Source organism: Coloeus monedula (genome assembly GCF_965178545.1).
Source record: "Coloeus monedula genome assembly, chromosome: 27".
Classification (NCBI taxonomy): domain Eukaryota; kingdom Metazoa; phylum Chordata; class Aves; order Passeriformes; family Corvidae; genus Coloeus; species Coloeus monedula.
The window spans coordinates 6,545,443-6,568,922 of NC_138807.1; the positions used below are offsets into that span (position 1 = coordinate 6,545,443).

At 46.0% G+C, this 23,480-nt stretch overlaps 2 protein-coding genes across 5 annotated transcripts; both read left to right on the forward strand.

Annotated features, from left to right (window-relative positions):
- Positions 1–6,945: 6,945 nt before the first annotated feature.
- Positions 6,946–15,469, forward strand: TPM4 (tropomyosin 4; the record flags this gene model as incomplete). 4 transcript variants are annotated; one of them, XM_082298085.1, is made up of 9 exons in its annotated part: positions 6,946–7,063; positions 9,017–9,138; positions 12,059–12,192; positions 12,464–12,581; positions 13,005–13,075; positions 13,261–13,336; positions 13,627–13,689; positions 13,771–13,840; positions 15,062–15,469. In XM_082298085.1, the coding sequence occupies 9 exons, from the start codon at positions 6,946–6,948 to the stop codon at positions 15,142–15,144; spliced, it is 855 nt and encodes a 284-aa protein (XP_082154211.1). In that variant the 3' UTR covers positions 15,145–15,469. The 4 variants fall into 4 exon arrangements, with proteins under 4 accessions (XP_082154211.1, XP_082154210.1, XP_082154212.1 ...); XM_082298084.1 differs by lacking the exon at positions 15,062–15,469 and adding an exon at positions 14,351–14,950; XM_082298086.1 differs by lacking the exons at positions 6,946–7,063; positions 9,017–9,138 and adding an exon at positions 9,908–10,058.
- A 224-nt stretch (positions 15,470–15,693) lies between these two features.
- RAB8A (RAB8A, member RAS oncogene family) lies at positions 15,694–23,462 on the forward strand (the record flags this gene model as incomplete). The annotated part of the gene is made up of 8 exons (XM_082298073.1): positions 15,694–15,853; positions 16,208–16,268; positions 16,501–16,561; positions 16,921–16,998; positions 17,414–17,503; positions 18,138–18,203; positions 18,559–18,609; positions 19,525–23,462. 8 exons carry the CDS (start codon positions 15,694–15,696, stop codon positions 19,615–19,617), a joined length of 660 nt encoding a protein of 219 aa, XP_082154199.1. The 3' UTR covers positions 19,618–23,462.
- Between the last annotated feature and the right edge of the window lie 18 nt (positions 23,463–23,480).

Sequence of the window (23,480 nt, forward strand, 5' to 3'; positions counted from 1 at the left end):
GTCCAATATGCAGCTGTCACCTAATTCATCAGTGCCCCAGATATCTCAGGTGATGGGGCAGCCTAAGTCACTGGTATTTATATTTCTAAAGTACCAGAGGCCCCAACTAGAGCTGCACCACCACATGCCAAGATGAGTAAGGCTTTTCCTATCACTCAGTGCTTTACTCCTCCTGAGATGTGCTTGGTTATGAAATGACTGGGCTCACTTTATATGTAAGTTACATCTACAGCAAATGAACAAAGAGCTAATAAATGATTAATAAATGCTTTGAGAAATGAGTAATTAAATGCAACAGCTTTTTAGAGTGCAACAGATAAGCACAAAATATGTAAGCCCAAGTGATACCGCCTTCTCCTGATATAACTTATCTACAGCACACTGCTCACATCTGCAAGAGGGCTTAGGAACACTATTAACTTCTTATGCACCAGGAAAAAAGAGCCTTTCTGTGATAGAGGAGCACTTCTCCTGGGGATTAAGACAAAATCCTCCTTGTTTAGACATTTTAAATCCAGAAAAGCTGGAAGGTGCTTACTTTAATGTATATGGGAGGTATGAGTGTCAAGGTGTGACCCAACCTCCCATCCTTGCCTGGCATGGGGGAAGGTGTCAACATCTTCCTGCCCTGTTCTAAGCCACAGGCAGGAGCTCTCCATCTGCTCCAGCAGTATAATAGATTTTTTTTAAAAAGACAGTACTTTCATTCTTTCTGCTACAAATGAGGATTTCTGCCACTAACACAGCTGAAGTCACCAAGTAAAGCAGATCCTGCTGCAAGTATCCAAATCAGATGCCAAAAAGCCCTACAACTGCCCTGGCCAGCTGCCCAGCAAAAATATTGCACTACTGTGAGTTGGTGGACTGTTTGGCATGGAATTGAACTTCAAAGGGGCTCCAGGAAAAAAAAAAAAAAAAAAAAAAAAAAGGCATTTATATTCAGTTTTGAAGGAGCAAACCTGCCTGGTTTTGGAACACAAATGAACCTGCAAGCTTTCTGAGCAAAAGTTGGATGTGAGTTGGTGACATTTTCTGGTGGAAAAGGCAATGTGAAGGAAAAAAACCCTGGTAATGCACATGTTAAATGAACCAGTCAAGTGCAGACAATGGAAAAGCTGAAAAATGGATATGGAGAAAAGCATTTTGTGGTGGTAGCTATTTCTCACTGCAGTTCTTTATAACTTCCCACATGGGAGATTCATGACCCTTGGAAGAAGTCTGTATCCTCGGGGTTTGGCCTGAGGCAGCCCATGACTCACTTGCCTGAGAGGGTTGGCTATAAGCTGAGAAATAAGCAAGACAACAAAATGGTGGTGGAAACAGCAAAACAAAAGACGAATTAAGTGATGGAAGAAATAACCTCAAACCTCTGCGCACAAAGGAGGGCTTGGATGGAGAGAGAGCAAATGCTTGTGCTACTGAGGACTCAGAGGAGCTACCATCCCAGGCAGAGAGCTCCATTTCGTTCAGGTGAAACAAATTCAGGTGCCTCAGTCTTCAAAAGTGAGATGGGTGGAAATAGAAGACTTGAGGCTCTATGAGTCATTCCAGCTGCAGCACCATCATTTCCCAGGGGCTCAAGGAAGAGAGAGAATCTATGGACCTGCATTGCCATCTAATGGCAAGGGAGAGGTTGAAGCATTGGCTGTGGCCCAGCAATGGGCTGAAGAGTAAAAAAAAGGAGGGGATGGCCCGCAGGGATAGTCCTTTGCTCTAAATGCAAATCCCGCCTCTGCAGCTGAAAGGTCTCACCGATGAAGTCCAGAGAAAAGAAGGGCAGTCAAAATCTTCCAGTAGGGGCTGCCGATTCCTTCTTTTCTAGGATCCTCTCCATTCTGTATTAGCCAGAAACATTAACATGCATTCAGGATGGGATTTGCTTTCTTCTGCTGTACCCGATGCTGGCAGTGAGACAGGCTTCCCAAGCAGGTGTGTATTTCAGGCATCAAGTGAATTCTGCCATCCTATTCAAAAGAGTGTAAAATTCATTATCTCAGGTGTCCAAAGATCCTGCCGGGAAATGCAGGTAACTGGGATTATTAAAGAAAAGAGGTAAATTTCCCTTGGATCTAGGCACAGGAAAAGCAGATCTACCACTTTCGTCACACTTAGCCCAGTATCTTGTGATCATCCGTGGTCAGTAATGGATAGTTAATGAGAACGTATCAGAGAGAGAGTACTACAAGTTGGTACTGGCGTACCCTTCACACTGAAAAGGGTAAGAAGGAGAGCGCCCTGCAGGGAGAGCCCACAAAGCAAAAAAAATCACTGAGGTGTGAGGGTTTGCAGATCTTGTCATTTAAAAGGAAATGCCAGGAAGAGACAAGTTTCGTCTTCAGTCTAGTGCCACCTTTTCTACTGATACACCATATTATATAGTTTCTACAACAGAAAATTTACAAGAGAGTGGATTGTTAGGAGATACTTACGTTAGTAAAATGAAGGAATTTGGGAAAGGATTGTCAACAGCTTCTTTCTTCTGCTTTGAACTGCTTCTAGCCTTGACACATGCAGCTTTGTATATGAGGAGTAGGAGCTCAGTCAGTGTGAAAGAGGAAGGAGATCTTTTATGACCGAAGTTTAGAGCAGAGCAGGAGCTGCAGGAAAAACTGGGGGATAGAAAATGTCTGTTTTTCCCAGCTAGTGAAATGGGCCATGTTGTGGGTCTCAGCGGACTGCTGGGCCACAAAAAAGGAGCAGGGATTGACAGCATAGAAAATGTTGAGACCTGCCAGACTTCAGGCCACAGGTCCGACCACTCCCAGTCTGTTCAGATGCCTGCTGTGACAAGCTTCCCATGCAGCCTGCTGCCAAAGGAATGAGCACACTCTCCAACAATCCAACTTCATTTCCTGCTGGTATCCTCTCATATTTACACACCAACCTTGCCAAGCTTTGCTCAGCCCAAACAATCCCTCAGAGAGAAAAGGAAAAATAAAGGAACCCTTACAGCCTGTAAAGCACCTTCTTGCCTGCCTGAAACAAACAAAAAAAGAGAAATGGTTTAGAGTGCTCTTCTTTCTCTCTTGGTTGTTCACTGTTTCCCAAGCTAATGAAAACCAGAGGCTGTGGGACTGACGGGATTATCATCACTGAGTGAATTTTTCAGGTCTTTCTCTCCAGTTCCTGAAGCAGGGAAGGGAAGAAGGGAATGCACTTCGTTGAAGGGCTATGGAGGGTGACATGTTCCTTGATGTTCCTTTCTAAATGTGGCTCTGAGTCATGCAACGGAGTTGATTAGAAAAATTATCTTCCCGCAGTTGAAATAGAAAGGAAAAAGAATCTTGTTCAGTGTTTGCTTCCCCAGCCCTGATTCCAAGCCTCCCCGAGCCTGTGACAGGAAGGGGGCTGGTGAGCTGACTGGAAAACCACTTGTGCTTCTCTCAATCATAGAAATTATAAAGCAGCTGTGAGAGCAGCCACAGGAACAGCTCAAAATGCACACCTAAGGGAACAAGCAGCTGTAGTCCCCAGGAGCAGCGTGCACAGCCTTGCATCAGCCTCCATCCCACAAGTTCCTACATCTGTTGGGTCAAACAGGGCTAACACAGTCCCCCCTCTGTTGCCTCCCCTTGTGTCTTCAAACTACACCCCAAAACGTGCTCCTCTTGAGTCAGAGAGCCTGTGGCACATCCAACCTTGCAGCATGCAGGACCACGAGGTGAAACAGGTCTGAAGGCAGGATGGCAGTGGTGGCATGATTGAGGGAAGGAAGCCCCGAAGGAGCCACAAAACACAGCCAGCTGGTTTGAACAGACAGAAGCAGTGTGAGCTGGACCACTGGGCTGCAGCCAGCTGAGGAAACTTATTAAAGGTGTATCTTTAATAATCTGTCCCAAAGAAAGCTGGTGGGGATCACCACGGCTGTGCTGAAGAGGCAGCTGCAGCACGGTCGTGGCTGCCATGACCCCACGTGTCCTGTGATCACCCTGTGATCATCCTGTGGTCCTTGGGGTTTCACCCCCAAAGCCCTGCAGTACCTACTTGCCCTCGACCAGCAAACTCCCAGGGCAGGAGGGCGAGAGGTGCCAAGTGATCGTGATTAACGTGGTTTATTGGGCTTTAATGACATCTCTGAAGGTTTGGAAACGCTGGTAACACAGTGCTTCACCCCTATGCCCTAAACACGTTCCAAGCTGAGGACTTATGTGATTTTACCTTCCACTGTTCAAATCACAGAACAGCTTAAAAATCATTGGAATTGGACCAAAAAAGTGCCCGGGGGCCAGCCTGCCGCGGAGGTACCCAGAAAAAGCACATTTAATTACGTGAGGCGTGCAGAGGGGCACAGACGCACACAAAGTGGCAAGAGCCAGCGCTGTTTTCCAAGCAAACACTGAACTTACAACTGATAAAAATTCCGACTATTGTCTTTATATGAAAACAAACAAACAAAAAGGTAAACCACACCCCTCCCCCCCCCAAAAAAAAAAAAAAAAAGAAAAGAAAAAAAAGAAAAAAAAAGCAGACCCGAGCTGCGGCTCCAGCGGGCACCAGCCGCCGTTGGCGAAGGCCGGTGGTGCGGGCCGTGCCCGGGGCCGGGCGTGGGCGGGACGATCGCCCACAGCCCGCCGGGAGCCGCAGTCCCCGGGCGCCGCCATCTTGGCGCCGCCATCTTGGCGCCGCCTCAGCACAGCCCTGGGGGGGCTCGCGGCAGCCATCTTGGGTGGGGGGCGGTGGGGCAGGCATCAGGCGGTGGGAAGAAGGCTGGGTTTTAGTAAAAGTGATTAGTTTTGATTTAAACAACAGTAAATCATTGTCGTGTTTAAACCCCAGCACCATGTAGCCACACACTTGCTCACCCACAAGTGGGATCAGGGAGAATCAGAAGGGTAGAAGCTGGAGAACTCGTGGGTTGGAAGAAAGACGGTTTAATCGGGAAAGCAAAAGCTGTGCACACAAGCAAAGGAAAACAGGGGATTAATTCACTGCTTCCTGTGGGCAGGTGTTCTGCACCTCCAGGAGAACAGGGCCCTATCCCATGGAATGGTGACATGGGAAGACAAACGCCATCACTCCCAAAAGTCCCCCATTTCCTTCTCCTCCTCCCCATTTATATCCTGAGTGTGATGTCAGATGGTCTGGAATATCCTGGCTCTGTCCCTTCCCAGCCTCTCAGGGACCCCCAGCCCCCTCCCCAGCACAGCAAATAAGTGGCAGGAAAGGCCTTGGCTCTGTGCAAACTCAGCAATAACAAAAACACCACCATATTCTCAACTCTGTGTTCAGAACAAATCCAAAACACAGCCCTGTACCCGCCACTGGGAAGGAAATTAACTCTATCCCAGCCACAGGCATTGGGCTGGTGTTGGCTTTGTATCTGCTTTACCATCACGTTTAGCTCAAAAAAGGGCAGATTTTTCCTTAAAAGTCTCTCCCAGAGGCCCTTCAGTGCCATTCCAGCTCAACCCCAGAGGATGGGGAAGTTCTGGGTCTTGTGCTGAGCGTCCTGGTGCCCTCACGGCTGGGAATGCTATAAGGAGTTGCGAGGGAGGGACTGAAAGGTTGTGCAGGGAGTTCAGACTGTGAGTGACCCAGGAAAGAGCACAGGGCTGCAGAGAGCAGAGCACGGCAGAGCTGAGGAGGGAAGGGGCATCGTGTGGTCAACAGCACCTGGACTGGGGAAAGAACTGGGGAAATGTGAAGGCTGGATATCAAGAAAAGGTTCTTCCCCCAGAGAGTGGTTGGGCACCAGACATATTCCCCAGGGAACAGTCACGCCTCAAGGCTGCAGAGCTCCAGGAGTGTTTGGGCAACACTCTCAGGCAACTCCCACAGGGTGGGATTGCTGGGGTGTCTGTGCAGGGCCAGGGGTTGGACACGATGATTCCTGCGGGACCCGTCTCAGGATATTCCATGGCTCTATGCAGGTCCCAGGATAGCAAAGTCAGAAAGTGCTGTCAGGCTGCCCTGGAAGGTGCTGTACCTCAGAGCAGTCAGGACAAGGCAGTGTTGGGCTGTGAGGCTCAGCAAGAGCATGTGAAGGGGTGGAATGATTTTGGGGATGTGTTTAATAGAGCTGCAAAAGGAAGCAGAGCTTGTTGTGGGGCTGTTGGATGCTCTGCTTGGTGTCCTCTGTCAGTGGAGCTACTCCTGAGCCTGCTTTTCCCTGACGGAGTGAAGGTGACTCCCTCACACAGCAGAAAGAATAATTTACAGTGCTCATCAGACAGCAACTTCAGGTGTTGTTCAGTTCCCCAAGTATTTAATGAGGGAAATTTCAAGGACAGGCATTCAAACTCACTGAGTTTGCCTTGAGCCTGAACTTAGCATCCAAATTTGAGCTCTGTTATGTGTTATACTATCACACATTATAGCTAGTTCCTTAACACCAGTGCTTATTTTTACAGCAAAAACCTCTGCTGTCTCATATCCTGCATCTCTTTATAACTTAGCTACCTCTTAAGCATAGATTTTTTTTTACAATTATTTATTTATGGATGGATTTATTTTGGAATGATCTAAAGAGATCCTTCCCTTCATTAGCCTTATGCCATTATTCCAGGAAGGCAGGCCATCCCCACAGATCTGCTGGGTTTGTTAACTGCTCTGCACACACAAAGGGGAGCTAATCAGCTTTTCTTCAAGCATGTGTTCATATGTCAACACTTTTGCTTCTGTCAGAAGCTTAAAAATGGAAACAGTTTTCTCTTTAAGAAAACAGGACCCAAATAAGGAGATGGAGTGGTGAAGATTCCTCCAGTGAATCTGTTCCAGCTCATTCCTTAGAAAGGCTGTGCATGGAACACCGGAGAAGAGGCCAGTGGATCTGGGTTTTGTCCAGGGGGCTCTGGGTTTAAAGCTCTCTACAACCACTTGTAGCTCATTTTCCCTGTGACTTGCTTGGGTACAACTTCTTTCTTTGTCCAAGCTGTTAAAAATCTAAAATTTTACTCATCAGATTCTTTTAGTTGCGTGACAGATCAAGCCTATCCTTGAGCAAGAATGGAAGCTATCAAGAAAAAGATGCAGATGTTGAAGTTAGACAAGGAGAATGCCATCGACAGAGCAGAACAGGCTGAGACGGATAAGAAGGCAGCTGAGGACAAATGCAAGCAGGTAAGTGGAAATAAAATCAGTGGTGGTGTGTGTGCTGTGGAAATAAATGTAACAAAATACTGTGTGGCAATGTTCTGATTCAGAAAGCAAAATAATTTGAAGTCAGTCAGTTTTCTGTTAATCTTCTTTTGAAGTTTTTTGCCTTTTTGTTATGCTTGTACAGCCAGGACTAGGCTGTAACTTCTCAGCCATCTCATTCTTTCCAAAATTAATATCATCCACAGATTATTAACAGTACTTTGTCTAAGTTTTCTTGAATCTTACATAATTGTCCTAATTTTCTCATGCTTTGATTCCATGCAAAAGGCCTTCACATACTTAAAATCAAAGCTGTAAACCTTGACACCTGTAGGACTAGTCCTAATAGAGTCGGCTGTGTCTAAACATTAATTAAGCCTCTCCTTGAAGCGAATTAATAAAGTTCACTTCAAGTTCTTGGTGCAGAGAGTGCCCCTTAGAGGTGTCAGCCCAGACTCAACAGGAGATATGTTCTCTTATTTTTTTTTTGCCAAGAATAATGAAAAATACCTTCATTTGAATGCTTTTCTTTTAACTGAATTCTAGTGATAACATTTTCATATTCTTTTGCTTTACACTGTTTTTATTCTGGGTGTCTGTCTCCTATTTGGGCTTTAGTATTTCCAGAATGATCTTGAAATGTTAGCTGACTACACTCAAGTTTTTACAGCACTTCTTGTAAAAGTACCACATCTTTCCTTTTTATGTTCTGTAAATTTGGCTGCTTCTACATCTTCCACACTGCTCTAATATGTTACAAGCATTCATCTGGCCTAATATTTCTTCTTCTTTAGAAAAATAAATCTTTGATCTTACTCCTCTTTTCTGAATTGTCTCAAAATTTTCAGCTTTTTTTTTTAATGTGGGCACAGCACTCAAATAGTTATTTTAATATTCATACACAAAGCCAGCATCAGCTTCATGCTGCTCACTGTCCCTCTGTTAGAACGTCCAAGCAAGGTTTGCAGTTCTCTCACACTGTCTGGTTACTCTCTGCAATATAACAACATTCCAGAATAGCACTACCAAAAATGTCTTTAAAACTATCAGTGAAACTAAAATTAAGGAAGTACACCAAAACACAAACTATTTTGATAGAGTAAATTTCTGTGAAGCTGGAGCTAAATGGATAAATCAGTGTCTCAACAGACTGAGCTGTTTTGTGTTGCAAATGGAAGAATGGAGCAGATGGGTTTGCAGGCCCACCCTTATCAGCAGCAAGCCTTTGATAACGTGAATTCTTCAGGGAGCATGAGACAGTTTGTCATTAAACAGTCTCCCAGCAGGTTATAAATAGCACCATTCTAGTGAACAATAGGGATTTATATGGTATGGAGGAGTCTGAGCCTCATGGCATAATGAAGCATATCGTGTTGGGCCACAGTTAGAGAATAGTCCAGGCTGAGTCCCACCTATAGCAAGGCCAGCCCTGTTCCCTCCCACATCCAGAGTATCTCATTTGGGTTGAAGTGTCCTGAACCACGCACAAAGATCCTTAAGGAAGGACCACTAATTTTTTTCCCAGCTGTACAGGAGTTGAATAGTTTCCTGAAAAATCACCAGGTAATAGAGTTAGAAGAAACACAAGGACATAATTTAAAAACATCTATAATTACGCTGCAAAACTGCTGCAGGGAGTCCAAAATAAGAATGAGGTGAAAAAGAGCTTATACGAAGTTCTGCATTAAACCAGATCCTGTGTGTGTGCTGGCAGGGAATGTTGTTCAAGGATGACACGTTTTTAATGATCTTTCCCTGGCAACTGCTACCAGTCATTCTCAGACTACTCTCACCAGCAGAACTTTGATCTGGTCTTTTGTGACTTTTTGTGTGCTATATTGGGTTAAAACTAATAGTAAAGAGTGGTTTTATCATATTAAACTGTAACTGATACTACAACAGTATGCTCACTTTGGGATTTCTTTCTCTTGAAAGGTAGAGGATGAGCTGGTAGCTCTGCAGAAGAAGTTGAAAGGAACTGAAGATGAGCTGGATAAGTACTCAGAGGCTCTCAAAGATGCCCAGGAGAAACTGGAACAGGCTGAGAAGAAGGCCACTGATGTACGTATCCATGGCTAACACTTGCCTGTAACTCTGCCCTGTGTATTTTGTATGCACTTCACTGATCATATGCATTTTGCCGGGGATAGAAAGGCAGGGTTACGGTGCAGGGTTTTAATCTCCTCTCCCCTCTGCTAAAGGGAGCGGGGCTATTCTGCACCGAGACCATGGCACACGCAGCTGCCCCCGGGAGCCGGCACCACTTGAGGCTCGATGGGTACCTGGTGGGACCCCCTGAAGGGACCCTGGGGGGCCTTCCCCCTCCCCCAAAATGGATGGAAATTCTTTAGGAAAGGAGAAACCTCCTTTAATAGAAGTAAACAAAATGGTGACTTTTGAAGGAAAATGGGATGGCAGCAGAACTACGCCGTGGCATAAGGATGCCCTTTCCCTTCATCCCCACGACAGGGTTAAAGACCAGTCCAGGCTCCCCACCACACCCCGCTCCGTTGTGGCAGTGACGAAGCGCGGGCAGGGCCCAGTAGCAGCGTGAAAACCTCGCCTTTTGACGGCCGGGGGGCCCGCGGAGCGCGGCTGCCGGGGGCTGCATCCCTCGGGGCGGACGGGGGACGCGGGGCGGCCCCGGGGCGCGGCTGCCGGGGGCTGCATCCCTCGGGGCGGACGGGGGACGCGGGGCGGCCCCGGGGCGCGGCTGTCCCGCCCTGCCCGCGCCGCCTCCTCAGTGCTGCGTCACCACCTCCAGCCGCGTGACGTCATCGGGCCATTGAAAGGCGCGGGCCCGCCACGTGCAGCAGCGCCGCGCGCAGCCCGCCGTCCGCGCCGCGCCCATGGCCGCGCCGAGCTCCCTGGAAGCCGTGAAGAGGAAGATCCAGTGCCTGCAGCAACAGGCGGATGAGGCGGAGGATCGCGCCCAGGTCCTCCAGCGGGAGCTGGACCTGGAACGGGACCTGCGGGAGAAAGTGAGACCGCCCGGGCTGCCTGCTCGCCTCTCTCGGTCGCTCTCTCCCGGGCTGCTCCTTCCTTCCTGTCTCTGGCTCTCTCTCGCTGGGGCGTGCCCGGCTTTCCCTGCTGCGGGATGATGGCTTGGCCGCCGGCTGCCTCCATCCCTCGGCTGTCCCCGCGCTGCTCTGCTGCACTCCGCGGGAGCCGCCGGCGCTGCCGCAGCGCCCGCACCGTCCCGTCCGTCCCGTCCCGCGGGGGAACCGGGCGCGGCGGCGGCTCGGCCCCGGCGCCCTCTGCTTATCGCGCTTTGGGGCCCATCCTTGCGGAAAAGGCGCTCGAGCACCGATCGGCACTGGGGAGCGGGTTTAGTAGGAAATGGCTGTTTAATTAGGGAAAAGCGCCGCATGACACGGAGCGGGGAATTCCCGCCTCTCGGCGCCGCACCGCTGGTTTCGGCACAGCTGGGAAATGTCCGAACTGCTGAAAAATAACTTTAACCTCCTGGTTTTCACAGAGAAATGCGAATTCTCCGCTAGCGTGCGGCTCTCCCGGGGTTGGACAGCTGGTTTCACTTAGATTTGTGTGCGATCAGCCTTCCCGGCATCTTCCTGCTATTTTATCACATGTCAGCGAGTTAGTTTTACCGTATAAGGACTGCGGGCTGCTGCTGGGAGAGGTGGAGCCAGGCTCACCCCAGATTCCCAGTGGCCCCGGCTTCATAGCTTTGGAATCCTGCTGAATTAAAAAATGTGACTTAAAACTACCCTGTCTAGTGGAAGGAGTTGCTGCCACAGAACAGATGCCAGTTTTTTACATGATCGATGCCTTGTGTATAAATCAGGAAGTTAAACACAGCACTGGGTAAAAACAGATGAAATGTTGGATAATTTATGACTAGAGGAATCCTGGGTCAGCTTCCATTTGGAGTAGCCACTGAACTCCTTTCCAAGATGGCTCAGATGCAAATGGAAACCACTTTCTCTAGCTTAGGAGTGGTCAGTGACCAAATTTGCTAAACTGCAGCAAAACACTTATTTTCTTCCAAGTGTTCTAACATAAAGCATAAAACAGTCGCCCTTCCAGGGTTTATATCCCGTAAAAGCATTTGGAAAGAAAAAAAGTTAATCTTGTATATGGCAATCTTCCTCGGATGTGGGGACAATAAAGTGCACAAACCTGGCAGTTAATGAAGTGGGGCTTTATTTTCCTTCAAAAACAAGCAATTAAAGGAGCCATGTGTTAATAAACACATATTTATGGACACCAATTTGTCCACGTTGTCTGTATGGAGCATTTCTCCTAGCAGTCTCTTCCATTTATTAGCTAGTCTGGTTTTTTATATGTTAATAGTGTTCCAATTACTGTGCAGTTTATTCAATAATACACACACAGATATTATTATTAAGAAATGCATCCTGCCTAATTCCTTAAGTACCGCAGGAAGCAAAGTGAACTTATTTTAAGAACATACCTAATTTTGTCCCAAAAAAGGCCTGACTCTGCCATGCCGAGGCCACTGTCTGTGCCCAGCTGACCACGTAGATTCTACAGTGTTTGCAGGCTCGGGAGCCAGGATGGATCAGGAACTGGCTCAGACTTCACAGTGAGCTGTGACAGGGTGTCACTGGATGAAACCAAGGGCAGAGAAATCAATGGTGAAGGTTTTGGAACTAAGCCATCGTGGAAACAGTTCATTTTTTAACTTTGGATAGATGCAGCCCTGTGAAGTGCTCCAAAAATACCCCGATCCATTCGCAATCCTGTAGTCCTTTTTTTGTGTGGCAGGAATGATAAGTACCATTAAAAAAGGAAAGGACAAGCACACACTCCATACCTTGACATTCCTGGGATGCCACAGTTTAAGCAAACAAAAAAATCAGAGGCAGAAGGGCCCCTGAGCTCCCCTGCATGTCCCAGGGAGATGCTGTTGCAGTTTTAAGGAAACGGATTAGCTGGGAACATTTGCCAGCAGCAAGTGGCCTGTGTAACCCCCGTTCTGGGCGGTTGTTTCACACAGGCTGAAGGTGAGGTGGCAGCTCTGAACAGACGCATCCAGCTTGTGGAAGAGGAATTGGATCGTGCCCAGGAACGACTGGCCACAGCCCTGCAGAAACTGGAGGAGGCTGAGAAAGCAGCAGATGAGAGTGAGAGGTATGTTCCTTTTTTATTTTCTGTTGGTTAAAAAATGAATGTATATGAATAAAATATTCCTGTGTAATTTAGTATCTGCATATACTAATGTGGACGGCAGGTCAGAGACTTGGAACTTTTTTACAAGCTTGATTGGGTAATTCCGTTAGCCTTGATGAACATGGTGGTCATAATGGGCCACTTTTCAGTTACAAATACTGAATTCCACTTTGTGAAGTTGAGCTACAAGTGCTAAAATGCTTCTACATTAAACATACTTTGACTTCTGCAGAGGAATGAAGGTTATTGAGAACAGAGCAATGAAAGATGAAGAGAAAATGGAAATTCAGGAAATGCAGTTGAAGGAGGCCAAGCACATTGCTGAAGAAGCCGACCGCAAATATGAGGAGGTAAAAGGGAGAAGGAAAGGGTTAAACCTACAGGAGAGCCATGAACAATAAAGTTACTCTTCAGTTTAGTCCCTCTTTGTTCAATTGGCAGTGGGTGATGCTTCAACCTTGCAACAGTCCCAACAAGGAGGAATTTTAATAGTGATTTGCAGCATCTTAGGTACCTAATGCTAAAAATACTGCAAAATCTAACTAAGTGGAGAGGGCTGTTACATCTGTGGGTGTATGCTTTAACCTAATTTCCTTATTCAAAGGAAGCAGGAACGTAGTGCTTCCGAGTGCTTTTTGAAAATTTCTAAGGAAGGTGTCCCTGCCTGTGGCAGGGGATGGAACGAGATGATTTTTGAGGTCCTTCCCAACCCAAGCCATGGTGTGATTCTGTGAACTACAGACTGGCCTGATGCAGCTGTTGTCTTTTTACAGGTTGCCCGTAAACTGGTTATTTTGGAGGGTGAACTGGAAAGAGCTGAGGAGCGTGCAGAGGTGTCTGAAGTGTGAGTAACTTTTTAGAATACAGTAAAGGTCAACACTACATTTCATTAGAAAAATCTCCTGGTAGGCAGGCATGTAGGTAGTACTTGTAAAAAAGCTTGTTTGTACACTTGTCCCTTGTATTTCTTAGACTCCTCCAAATCATAACAGGCACACTAGTAATTCATACTTTATTTTCCCCTTACAGTAAATGTAGTGACCTTGAAGAGGAGTTAAAGAACGTCACAAACAACCTGAAATCTTTGGAAGCTCAGTCTGAAAAGGTTGGTTCTTTCAGTAAACTAAAGGATACAGGCAAAGCCAAACCTTGTAAATAGAATTCATAGACATAAACCAGAAATACAAAGCAAATGAGAGGTTTTACCTGCCTGCTTGTAGGGTACCACTCCATCAGTTCTGCCCAAACAAGCCTGAAGGTCTGGGGGAGAGGAGAAAAGCACGGAAATGGTGTTTACATCTGTTGTAAAAGTGGTTATAAATAGGTCACAGTTTCATAAACTTTTATTATTGTTGCTACAACTTCCCTTGGAGAGTGTTCGTTGTTTTTTCACAGTACTCGGAAAAAGAAGATAAATATGAAGAAGAAATCAAGATTCTCTCTGACAAGCTGAAAGAAGTAAGTTTGGCCATCCCCCAAACTGTCTTTGGGCATACTTTTTTTAGGAGCATCCAGTGATGCTATTTCAACTTTTTTTAGGCTGAAACTCGTGCAGAATTTGCAGAGAGAACTGTTGCCAAACTGGAAAAGTCTATTGATGACCTGGAAGGTACGGAATGACTCAAGTTTCTTTAAAAGTGGTCAGTTTCAAATCAGAGGACAAATTCTAGGAGTGGGTGGTGGATTTTATTGGGAAAGAACAGCAGCACTTGTCAGGCATATTGGTAGATGGGTGTGATGTGTCCACGGGGCACCTGCCATGTGTGGTGGAAGTTCTCCTAAAAAACGTTTTCTTTCATAAAGTTGGTAACAATGACCTGATTCTGGCCAACTTACAGACAGAGGGACTCAAGGGCTCAAGATCCCAACCCTACTTAATCTGCTTACTGGAAAATAATTGTGAGATTACAAAAAGTTCACATAGGTGAAACTTCTCACCAAGCAGCTTTGTGGGTGTTTTGCTTTCCTTCCGATACTCAAGTACGCCTCTGTTTTCTTCTTTTGTTTTCTTCCCCAATTCCTTTGGCTGCTGTTGCCTTTTGCCTGTCTCCGTTCTCTTCCTGTGGCCTCTTCCCTGCATTTCTTGCTGGCCTGTTCCTGCTGCCCTCGTGACTGACAGACGAGCTCTACGCTCAGAAGCTGAAGTACAAAGCCATCAGTGAGGAGCTTGATCATGCCCTCAACGACATGACCTCTTTGTGACCTGCCCCTGTGTGGAGACACAGCGGGCTCTCACTCACTGTGTTTTCTCAAGCTTTTCTTGCCTGTAATCCCTGTCACTCCTGTGCCACTTCCACAAGCAACCCTTCCACCTCTGTGGGAACTGAGCTCAATAAAACACGATACCTCTACCCTTCATCTTTCAGGGATTACTTCTGTAAAAATCACCTCAAATACACTGGGGATGACGCTGAAAACACATTCAGCTCCTCATGTAGGGTTGGGCAAGACACAGTCAGGATGGGCCAGGACCTGGCTCTGGCAAACACTTGAATTTTAGTGTTCCCAGGGATGCGGGTGTCGGCAAAAAGCTTTAAGTGCACTCAGCGTCTTCTTGTGCTCCAACAGCCTGGTTAAAAACCTCTCAGTCCAAGGAAAACCCAGCAGGACGTGTCCTGTAAATGACACATTAGAACACAGCTCTTTCGCATTACATGAGACATGTCCAAAAAACCTCCCTAAAGGACAGCAATTAAAAAAATTGGCCCCATTTTGATGATACAGATATAAAGGTGTCTTAAATATGATGGTAAGTTACCCCAGATTTTATTTAAAGAGAAAAGGCTATAAAATGTGATTTAAATCTTGTGGTTTTCTTCTTTCTCACTAGAAAAACTTGCTCAAGCCAAAGAGGAGAACTTGGGCTTGCACCAGACACTGGACCAGACGCTAAATGAACTGAACTGTATATGAGAAGCGCAGAGCTGACAGCAACCAACAGGAAGCAGCCCTGTGCCTGCATCGCTGCATCGCTCTCTCCTTTCTCTCTCTGTATCCTGGAACAGCCAATTAAGTTATGACCAGCACAGCCTCACGACAGGCTCTGGGCGTCCCTCGGGGCCATCTCATCCCGGGGAGCCCCAGCCGCGCCGGGGCCGTGCGTGTCCCATCCCGTGGCTGCTCCTCACGGTTCGTTAGTCTTTTTATATAAACCCCGGTAGAAGCTGCGCCCGAGCGGCGGTGCCACCTCCGCGGGCCCCTGTCCCTGCCGTTTCATATTAAACACTTTCTCACAGTACCGAGGCCTCCTCGCGGCTTTTTGTCCGGCTCCTGCTCGGGGGGCGTGACGTCACGGTGCGGGCGGTTACAGGAGTGGCGTCACTATGCCGCCGCCCGGCCCCGTCTGTCCGCGGCAGGAAGTGACGATACCGGCCAGCAGCCAATCGCAGCGCCGCCTACACCCGAGTCCAGGCCGCCCACCAATGGCGTGCGAGCTCCCTGCGCCTTCCGCCGGGCTCGCCAATGGGCGTGCGGTGGGCGGGGCCGCTGCCCACAAACATGGCGAAGACCTACGACTACCTGTTCAAGCTGCTGCTGATCGGCGACTCGGGCGTAGGCAAGACCTGCGCCCTGTTCCGCTTCTCCGAGGACGCCTTCAACGCCACGTTCATTTCCACCATCGGTGAGCATCTGCCGGGGCCGCGCCGCGCTGCGCTACGCACCGGCCCGCCCGGGGGTCCCGCCGGGGCGGCGGCCGCGGCTCGTCCCGTTTGAGGGTTTGGCTGCGGCCGCCGCGGCTCCGGGCTCGGGCCGCGGGACCGGCGGGGCGGGTTCGCTGGCATCGCGGGGGGCTCCGTCCGGGGGCCGTGAGGGGCTGCTCCGTCCGGCTCCTCAGCCCCTGGGGACCAGCCTGCGCTGGGGAGCAGCGGCGAAGAAGCACTGAGGACGTGAAAGTGAGCAGCGTAATGGAAGGGAACGCCGTTAGATTTGGCCTCTCGGCAGGCCCTCTGAGTAAAGTAATTGCTTCTCCTTTCAGGTATTGACTTTAAAATTAGAACGATAGAGCTCGATGGCAAGAGAATCAAACTGCAGATCTGGTAAGGCTTCTTTGCTGAAGTGGGTGTTTGATACTGGGGCTGTGTGGTGTGCGTGGGGATGTGTTAAGTTTTTATGCAGTTGTGCTGTTCAGTAGTTTATGGTATCTTAGAACCTGAAAGGTAGTTCTAGTGCTCTGAAGACTGGTTCAAATTTATTTAAAGCTTTTGGTAGTACTAACTTGAGCTAATGGTGGTGGTGGTTTGCGTGAGCCCCGTGTTCTGTCTGTTCCAGGGACACGGCTGGGCAGGAGCGATTCCGGACCATCACAACCGCCTACTACAGGGGAGCCATGGTAGGAGCAAATGGGTGATTCTGTGATATGGGTTGTGATAAACCCAACTGGATGGGTCAGGTCAGCTGGGTCTGACGTGGGACACTCACAACTGGCCCTCTCCCAGTGTGGTGCTCTGCCGGGCTGGACACTCACAGCTGTTCTCCTGCTCCAGGGGGTGCTGGAGCTGTGCTGCGGTGATACGGGACTTTGGAAAGGCACCTTCCTCCGTGTTTTGCTCTATAAATACATGTCCTGCACACCTTATCTCACTGCCATTAACTGTGAACCAGTTGTTAAAAATAGCCACTGTTGAGTTGCTCCTCTCTGCTATGGATAAACCTTTAACTCCTGCTGAAACAATCTTTCTTTACCTTTAGGGCATTATGTTAGTGTATGACATCACCAATGAAAAGTCTTTTGAAAATATTCGGAACTGGGTGAGGAATATTGAAGAGGTAATTTCTCTCTTTACTTATTGCTGACTGATAAAGGTGCCTTTTCTTCCTCTAAAAGTAATTGAAGCTTAATTGCTTGAGAAGCATTACATTTTGTCACGTGCTGCAGGGTACTTGGAAGATAAGTGGGATGGAAATCAGTAATAGCTTCTGGTCTGATAATGATTTGTTGTGAGGGCTGTAGGCCCTGTACTTTTGAGAGTACCTAATGTGACAGTTTCCTTCCCCAACAACTGATCCAAGAGCTGCCATGGTGCAGGTCACATGCTGGGATGAGGGGTTGGGGGACCCTGGAAATCTGTGAAGATTCTCGGGTCTGGCATCTCTGTGTTGGGTACTGAGTGGGTGCCTCATCTGTCTGATAATGTTTATCCACGAAAGCCAAGCCTGAGTCTCTGGTCTATGTTTGTCTCAGCATGCCTCTCCAGATGTTGAAAAAATGATCCTGGGGAACAAATGTGATGCAAATGACAAAAGACAAGTCTCTAGAGAGCAAGGGGAGAAGGTAAGTGCCGTGGCTTTGATGCATTTTGACTTAGGCTTTTCAGAGTCTAAAAACTGCACTGATTATTGTCTGCACGCTGCCATGGTACCACAGTGGTGTTCCTGAGTGGAATGACTGAACATTCCCCAAGCTGTCATGGCAATGCTCTTCCCCACCGGGATCAAAAGCTGAACCCATGTTAAGGATTCCTGTCAATCATCTAACAGATGCAAGGCAACAAGCGGGATTTTTCTGAAAGGATGCTAGAGTTGGACATGGAGAAGATGTCTCTTTTGGCTGAAAGCCACTGACACAAGATGGATGGGATTATCTTTTCTGGTGTCAGATGTTACTTAGTCAAGGCAGAGGTTTTTTCTTCACTGTGGTTGTTACAAGACTGACGAGGTATCTATGCAAGAAACAAAGGGAAAAAAAAAGAGCTAGTTAAAATGTGTGCAGAATGTAAAAGAGCAGAGCAAAGCCAGTGAGATGCCAATTGCAGAGAGATTTAGTTCCTAATTTTTGCAAATTGTTCTGCCTGAACATATCCCCAACTCCAGTGACTGGTGGCAGGAGGGACAGAGGCTGTGCCCAGGGGTGTGTTTGGAGCTGTTCCTGCAATTGTTCAACTAATGTGCAGTCTGCTTTTGTTCAGCTTGCTGCAAGTTTTGGGATTAAATTCATGGAGACCAGTGCGAAAGCAAATATAAACATAGAGAATGTAAGTACGGATGCCTTTCTCTTGTATTTATTGTCCTATTTGTGCAAACCAGCAGTGTGGACAGTTGCCCATTCTGGTGGGATGCAGAATTCTATTGTTAGGTACCACAGATGGGTTGTTAAGCACTTTCCTGCTGCACAGACCCTGGCTGGGGGTGCCGTTGTGGCTTTGAGCTCACAAAGAAGGTTGTGGAGCTAGAGAAGGAGCATTAAAACCTGGAGCAGAGGAAAAAATACTGAAAGCTTAATGTTCTTGTATAGTACATAGAAACTTAGGAAGGCAGCTTATTGCTAAACAAAACTGCTAGAAAACATCTTATTTACCCTGTAACACCGAACTGTTTGACTTGTCACAGGCATTTTTCACTCTTGCAAGAGATATCAAAGCAAAAATGGACAAGAAGTTGGTGAGTAACTTTGATTTCATCCATGCTGAATTTAAATAGGAGAAAGAAAAAAAAAAAGCAAACCAAAAGCCACATTGCAAGAAGTGTTTCACAGTATATAAAAAATGTATCGTGGTCTCTTGCATGAAGGATCACTGAAAGTTCTAGAAATGTATTTTTAGTTCGTCAAGCTGTGCTCTGACATTGGCTGTCTCTGCATTTCAGGAATTAGCTGCAATGGTTGACGTTTTCTAAATAAAATTACCTATTATTTGTTTTATCAAAAATCAGGTGGGGGGTAGAGCAGTTTAATGATACTTCTCACTCTTGAAGTCTGAAAATCATATAAATTAGAGAGGAGGTACACATCATACTTCAGGGTAGAAACTTCAAACTGTTTAAGAATAGGTAAAGAATTAATGGTTTTGGATAACCTTTGCATGAATATCCTGAGCAACAATTGGGTTGTCTTCTTACAACAAATAAATGCATAGTGATGTTGGATTGTTCCTTAAGGAATGTGAAATGAAGCTAATGAAGGTTCCTTCTACTCTTACTGATCTTTCCACTTTCATGTGACCAGACATGAGCTGATACAGTGGAATATTTTGGGTCTTGCTGACAATTCTTAGGCCTTTCAGCAAGAGCCAGACGTGCCCTGTAATTTATTATTTTTTAATCTCGGCTGTCTTTGAGTTGATGGAAGCTGAGGCATAGGCACAGTGTGAGCTGGTTGAAGCCAGAAGCTGCAGATGCACTTCTCCACTTTTTTGTTGTGGCTGATGTAAGACTCGGGTAAATGAGTGAAGCTTCTTGCTGATTTTAAGAAAGGGTTTTGTGTATGTCAGGTTTGGTTCAACAGAATGACCAGATGAAGTATGGGTGGAAGAATCTGTTAAGTATAAGCAAGTAACTGGATATTCTTTACATCTTCAGGAAGGCAATAGCCCACAAGGCAGCAACCAGGGAGTCAAAATCACACAAGACCAGCAAAAGAAAAGCAGCTTTTTCCGATGTGTTCTTCTGTGAGGGACATGGCCTTAATCTGAGCTGGATTGTGCCTGTGCTAAGTGAGGTTTCCTCTGTCTGTGGACTTAGTGCTCCCGACATACCTTGTCACTTTGTGACCATCTGAATAAGAAATGGTTTATTTTGGTAGTTGTCTGACTCTTCAATTTTGGAGATGAAACAAGTTTATTTTTGTCAGATTGCCACTGGGCATGTGTATTGTCTAGCAGAGGGAGAACAGATCACATGTGACCTGGGATGCAGCATCTTTGCTGACAGACTTCAGTCTTCATTCGTATCTGTCATGTATCCAGTTTAGAAAGATGAAGTTATGATCAAAATAAGAAACTTAAATGCCACTGTTAATGAAGTACAGGTGTGCATACATGGTACACGTGCATACCCAGTGTGTAGCTGCACACAGACCAGTGGCATGAGACCATCCCAGAAATGCACCGAGGTGAGCAGTGCAGGCTGATGCCTTCCCGGGAGGTACGAAGGAGCTTTCTGCAGCTCCACCGCTTTCCTACTACAGAGAAACTCCTTTATCTGCCTGTCTTTTGCTCAGTTGTGTTACTCTAGACAATCCACAAGTACAATTGAAGTTTTAAAAAAATTCTCCTCAAAGGAATCTCTATTTTTTTTTTTTAATAATGTGTGCTGTAAATAGAATGGGTCCTTACCATTGGGAATTTATCCATGTTAGACTTGACTGTGCTTAATTAAGTACTCCAGACATTTAGATGTGTTTAACAAGAGCTGATGGCTACAGTGAGTCTTGTACAGATGATCTGTCATCTGTTCTTGGAGAACCAGGATCAGGCAGGGACACTTACACAAAATCTGTCGCCTTACAATGGGTGGCTTTACGACTCTCCAGCTGGGAATGACTCCAGATCTATCAAGACATAGTATGTTGTTTTAAATCGTGACAAGGAAATGTATTGCACTGCTCCCAGTCGTGTGTTCCCAAGCACACTTGCTCACATATGCAAATAAATATTGCACATCAGAACACTTTCTGAAAAGAGACTCTTTTAGACTGAGACTGGCCTTGCTGCTGGATATTGATCCCCACAGCTGTCAGGCAGCAACAGCCTGTTCATAGCATGTGCCAGTGCACATCCAGTCCTCACGAGAACAGTCTGTGTTACTCATTCCCACAAACCCAGTCCAGTACATTCCGATGTGTGAAATGCAAGAGCCAAGTACAGCTCCTCAGTGGGTGGTTGCTCACAGGTCAGGGGCTGCAAGCCTGAGTCTGGATTAGACTGACAAAAGGAGCCACTAAGAGCATCATCTTCCGAGGCTGCTGTCAGGGGATTGCAGTGATGCTGTATCTGACTCCAGTGAAGACACCAGCTGTGTCCTGCAGCTTGCTGGAACTGAAACATGCTTTGTTTACATTGACAACTGCACTTAAGGGTAAAATTAAAGTTAATTTTGAAGTTGTTGAATTTACTCACTGGTTTTGTTTTCTTCAAGTTTGTGATACTGAACTCTGGGCCTCAGAGTTGTGCTAATAAGTGTTGCTGTAGTTAAGAGATCTGTTGGATTCACAATTAAACTTCGTAAATCTGCAGCACGCAGTTGGGCCCAGCAGGAATACTGCCTGTTCTAAAATGGAAAAAGATTTCACTGTGTAAGTTACTGGTTTATAAAAATGCATTTTAGATGCATTCAGATGATCTGTGTCCTGATTAAAGCTTTCCTGTAAACAGAACCTTATGATGGTTTGGTTTTTTGTTTACTTGTGGCTTTTTAGCATGAGGACTTGATGAACATGCACTGTAGTGGATTTACACACAGATGTATTTGTAGGATAAAACCATGTTAAGTTACTGAGGAGGCTTCTAGACAGCCTGTACTTCAGAGTGTAGTTAACACAGACCTGTAGATTGGACAAGCAGCACCTCTGTCTTGAGCTAAGGATGTTTTTAAAGAGTTTGTGTGTGCTTCAAGAAATTATTGAGGCACAGCTGGGGAGGTGGTAAGACAGACTGAATTTCTTACATAACTAATCTGTGTAACAATTTGCTTCTGGCTTAGTAATAACTGTGGATTGTCTTGCATCTGTCTTGTGCTTTATACAGCCAGATGTTGAGCCAGATTTATTTTTCAGAGTGACTGGAAAAATTGGTGGTTTATCTAACATGATGCCATGGGTCTGCCATGATGCTGGTTCTTGCCTGTGGACTGTATCAATAACTCATCTCAAGACAGGAAAGCAAACAATATTCATTTACAAGTGGGTAAAACTTGAAGGATGGTATTGTGATTTTTCACTCATTTTCTAAATCTGAAGTTCCTCTTGCATTCAGAATTCTTTGTATGTGAATACCTTCTGTTTAAACTTACGCTGGTTGTTTCATATGTTTATGTACCTAATTATAACATTATTTCCTTTGAAATGGTTGGGTTTATGAACAACATTATTGCTTGATTTCAGGAAGTCTCGTACAGTTACTGTGACTACAGTCATCACTGTACTTCTGGGTGTGAAGGCTCTACACAGACATTAAATCTGTGTAAGCAACATGAAACCTAAAATGCAAGTGTAAGAGAGGAAAAGGTTAAAGACACTGGATTGCACATGGGCTTTAGCTATGTGTCACTAAACACAGGCACCAAATCTAGGAGAAGTACAGTATGTTTCCATCACATCATTCAATTATTGCGTTTATTAAGTATGAATGTAGCGGAAAATGCAATTATCAGAGAGGTACTGTGTAAATACATACAGCAATCTACTTGTGTCTGAGCTTTCTTTAACTAAGGAGGAAAAAATCTGAAATTGGGTCCAAAATCTGTAAAACTGAGGAATCTAAGTAGGTCTGCAAAACTGACTGTGCTTACTACATATTCTCAGTGTCTAAATACCACTAAAATGTCAGGTAATTGATTACCATTTGTTTTGTAGAGAAACTAACCCATTTTTGAGCATGTCCTCAAATTTCCTTATTTTAATGAGTATCATGGAATTCTGTGGTTGACCTTATTTTTGAGGCTGGTTGCAGTACTTGCATAGTCGTCACCCCTTGGGGTGGAGATCTGTCAGTCTGTCAGTAAATGGTGGAACTGCTGTTCTAACACTTGCTTAACACTCGTGTTGTCTGTGTCCTGTGCTGACAGGCACAGCTCATGTTTCCTGACATCAGAACCTTATGCCAACATCAGACTTCCAGACTCAGATTTATAAATCCTATGGATTATTGTAAGTCTCTTTACTGCTGCTGAAAATTATTTGGTCTCTCCTTTCATGTGAGATGCTGATCATCTCCCTGATGGTTGCTAAGGGGTTATTGTGGTGGTGTGTTTGGCCGACGATTATGCTCAAAACTGCCATGATTTCTTGTTCTCTTGGACCTGCTGGGAGAATGCACAAACAGCTGTGTGAGGATGGACTCCTTTGTACTTGTAGAAGTTGTAGGGCTTGGGGAAGAATGATGGTTGACTTGTGTCTTCGCATCTAGCTTAACTAAAGATCTGTTCAAAGGAATGTAATTGGTAACTGCAGTCTGAGTGTTCAAGGCTGCCTTATTCCCTGACCCATCCTTCACTGATCCCGGGAGTTGCTGTGGTTAATAAAGGTAACTGGCTGGTTAACTCGTCTCTCCAGCCTTTCTGCAGGAATCGTCTGCTCTACACAGTGTGAGTTGGGACTTACAACTTCGTTTTGAAGGGAATTTAATGCATCCCAAAATTTGTAAAAATAACTGTAAATTGTATTTTTTGAATGGTCACTTTTGGCTGCCACCGTTCCCACATTACAACTGCTTTCTTAAACACTTCTCATTGATCTTCTTGTTTGTATTAAAACGAAACTGTTGTTTATTACAGTGTCTGTTTTTACTCTCTTGTACAGGACCCTGAGCACTGCATAA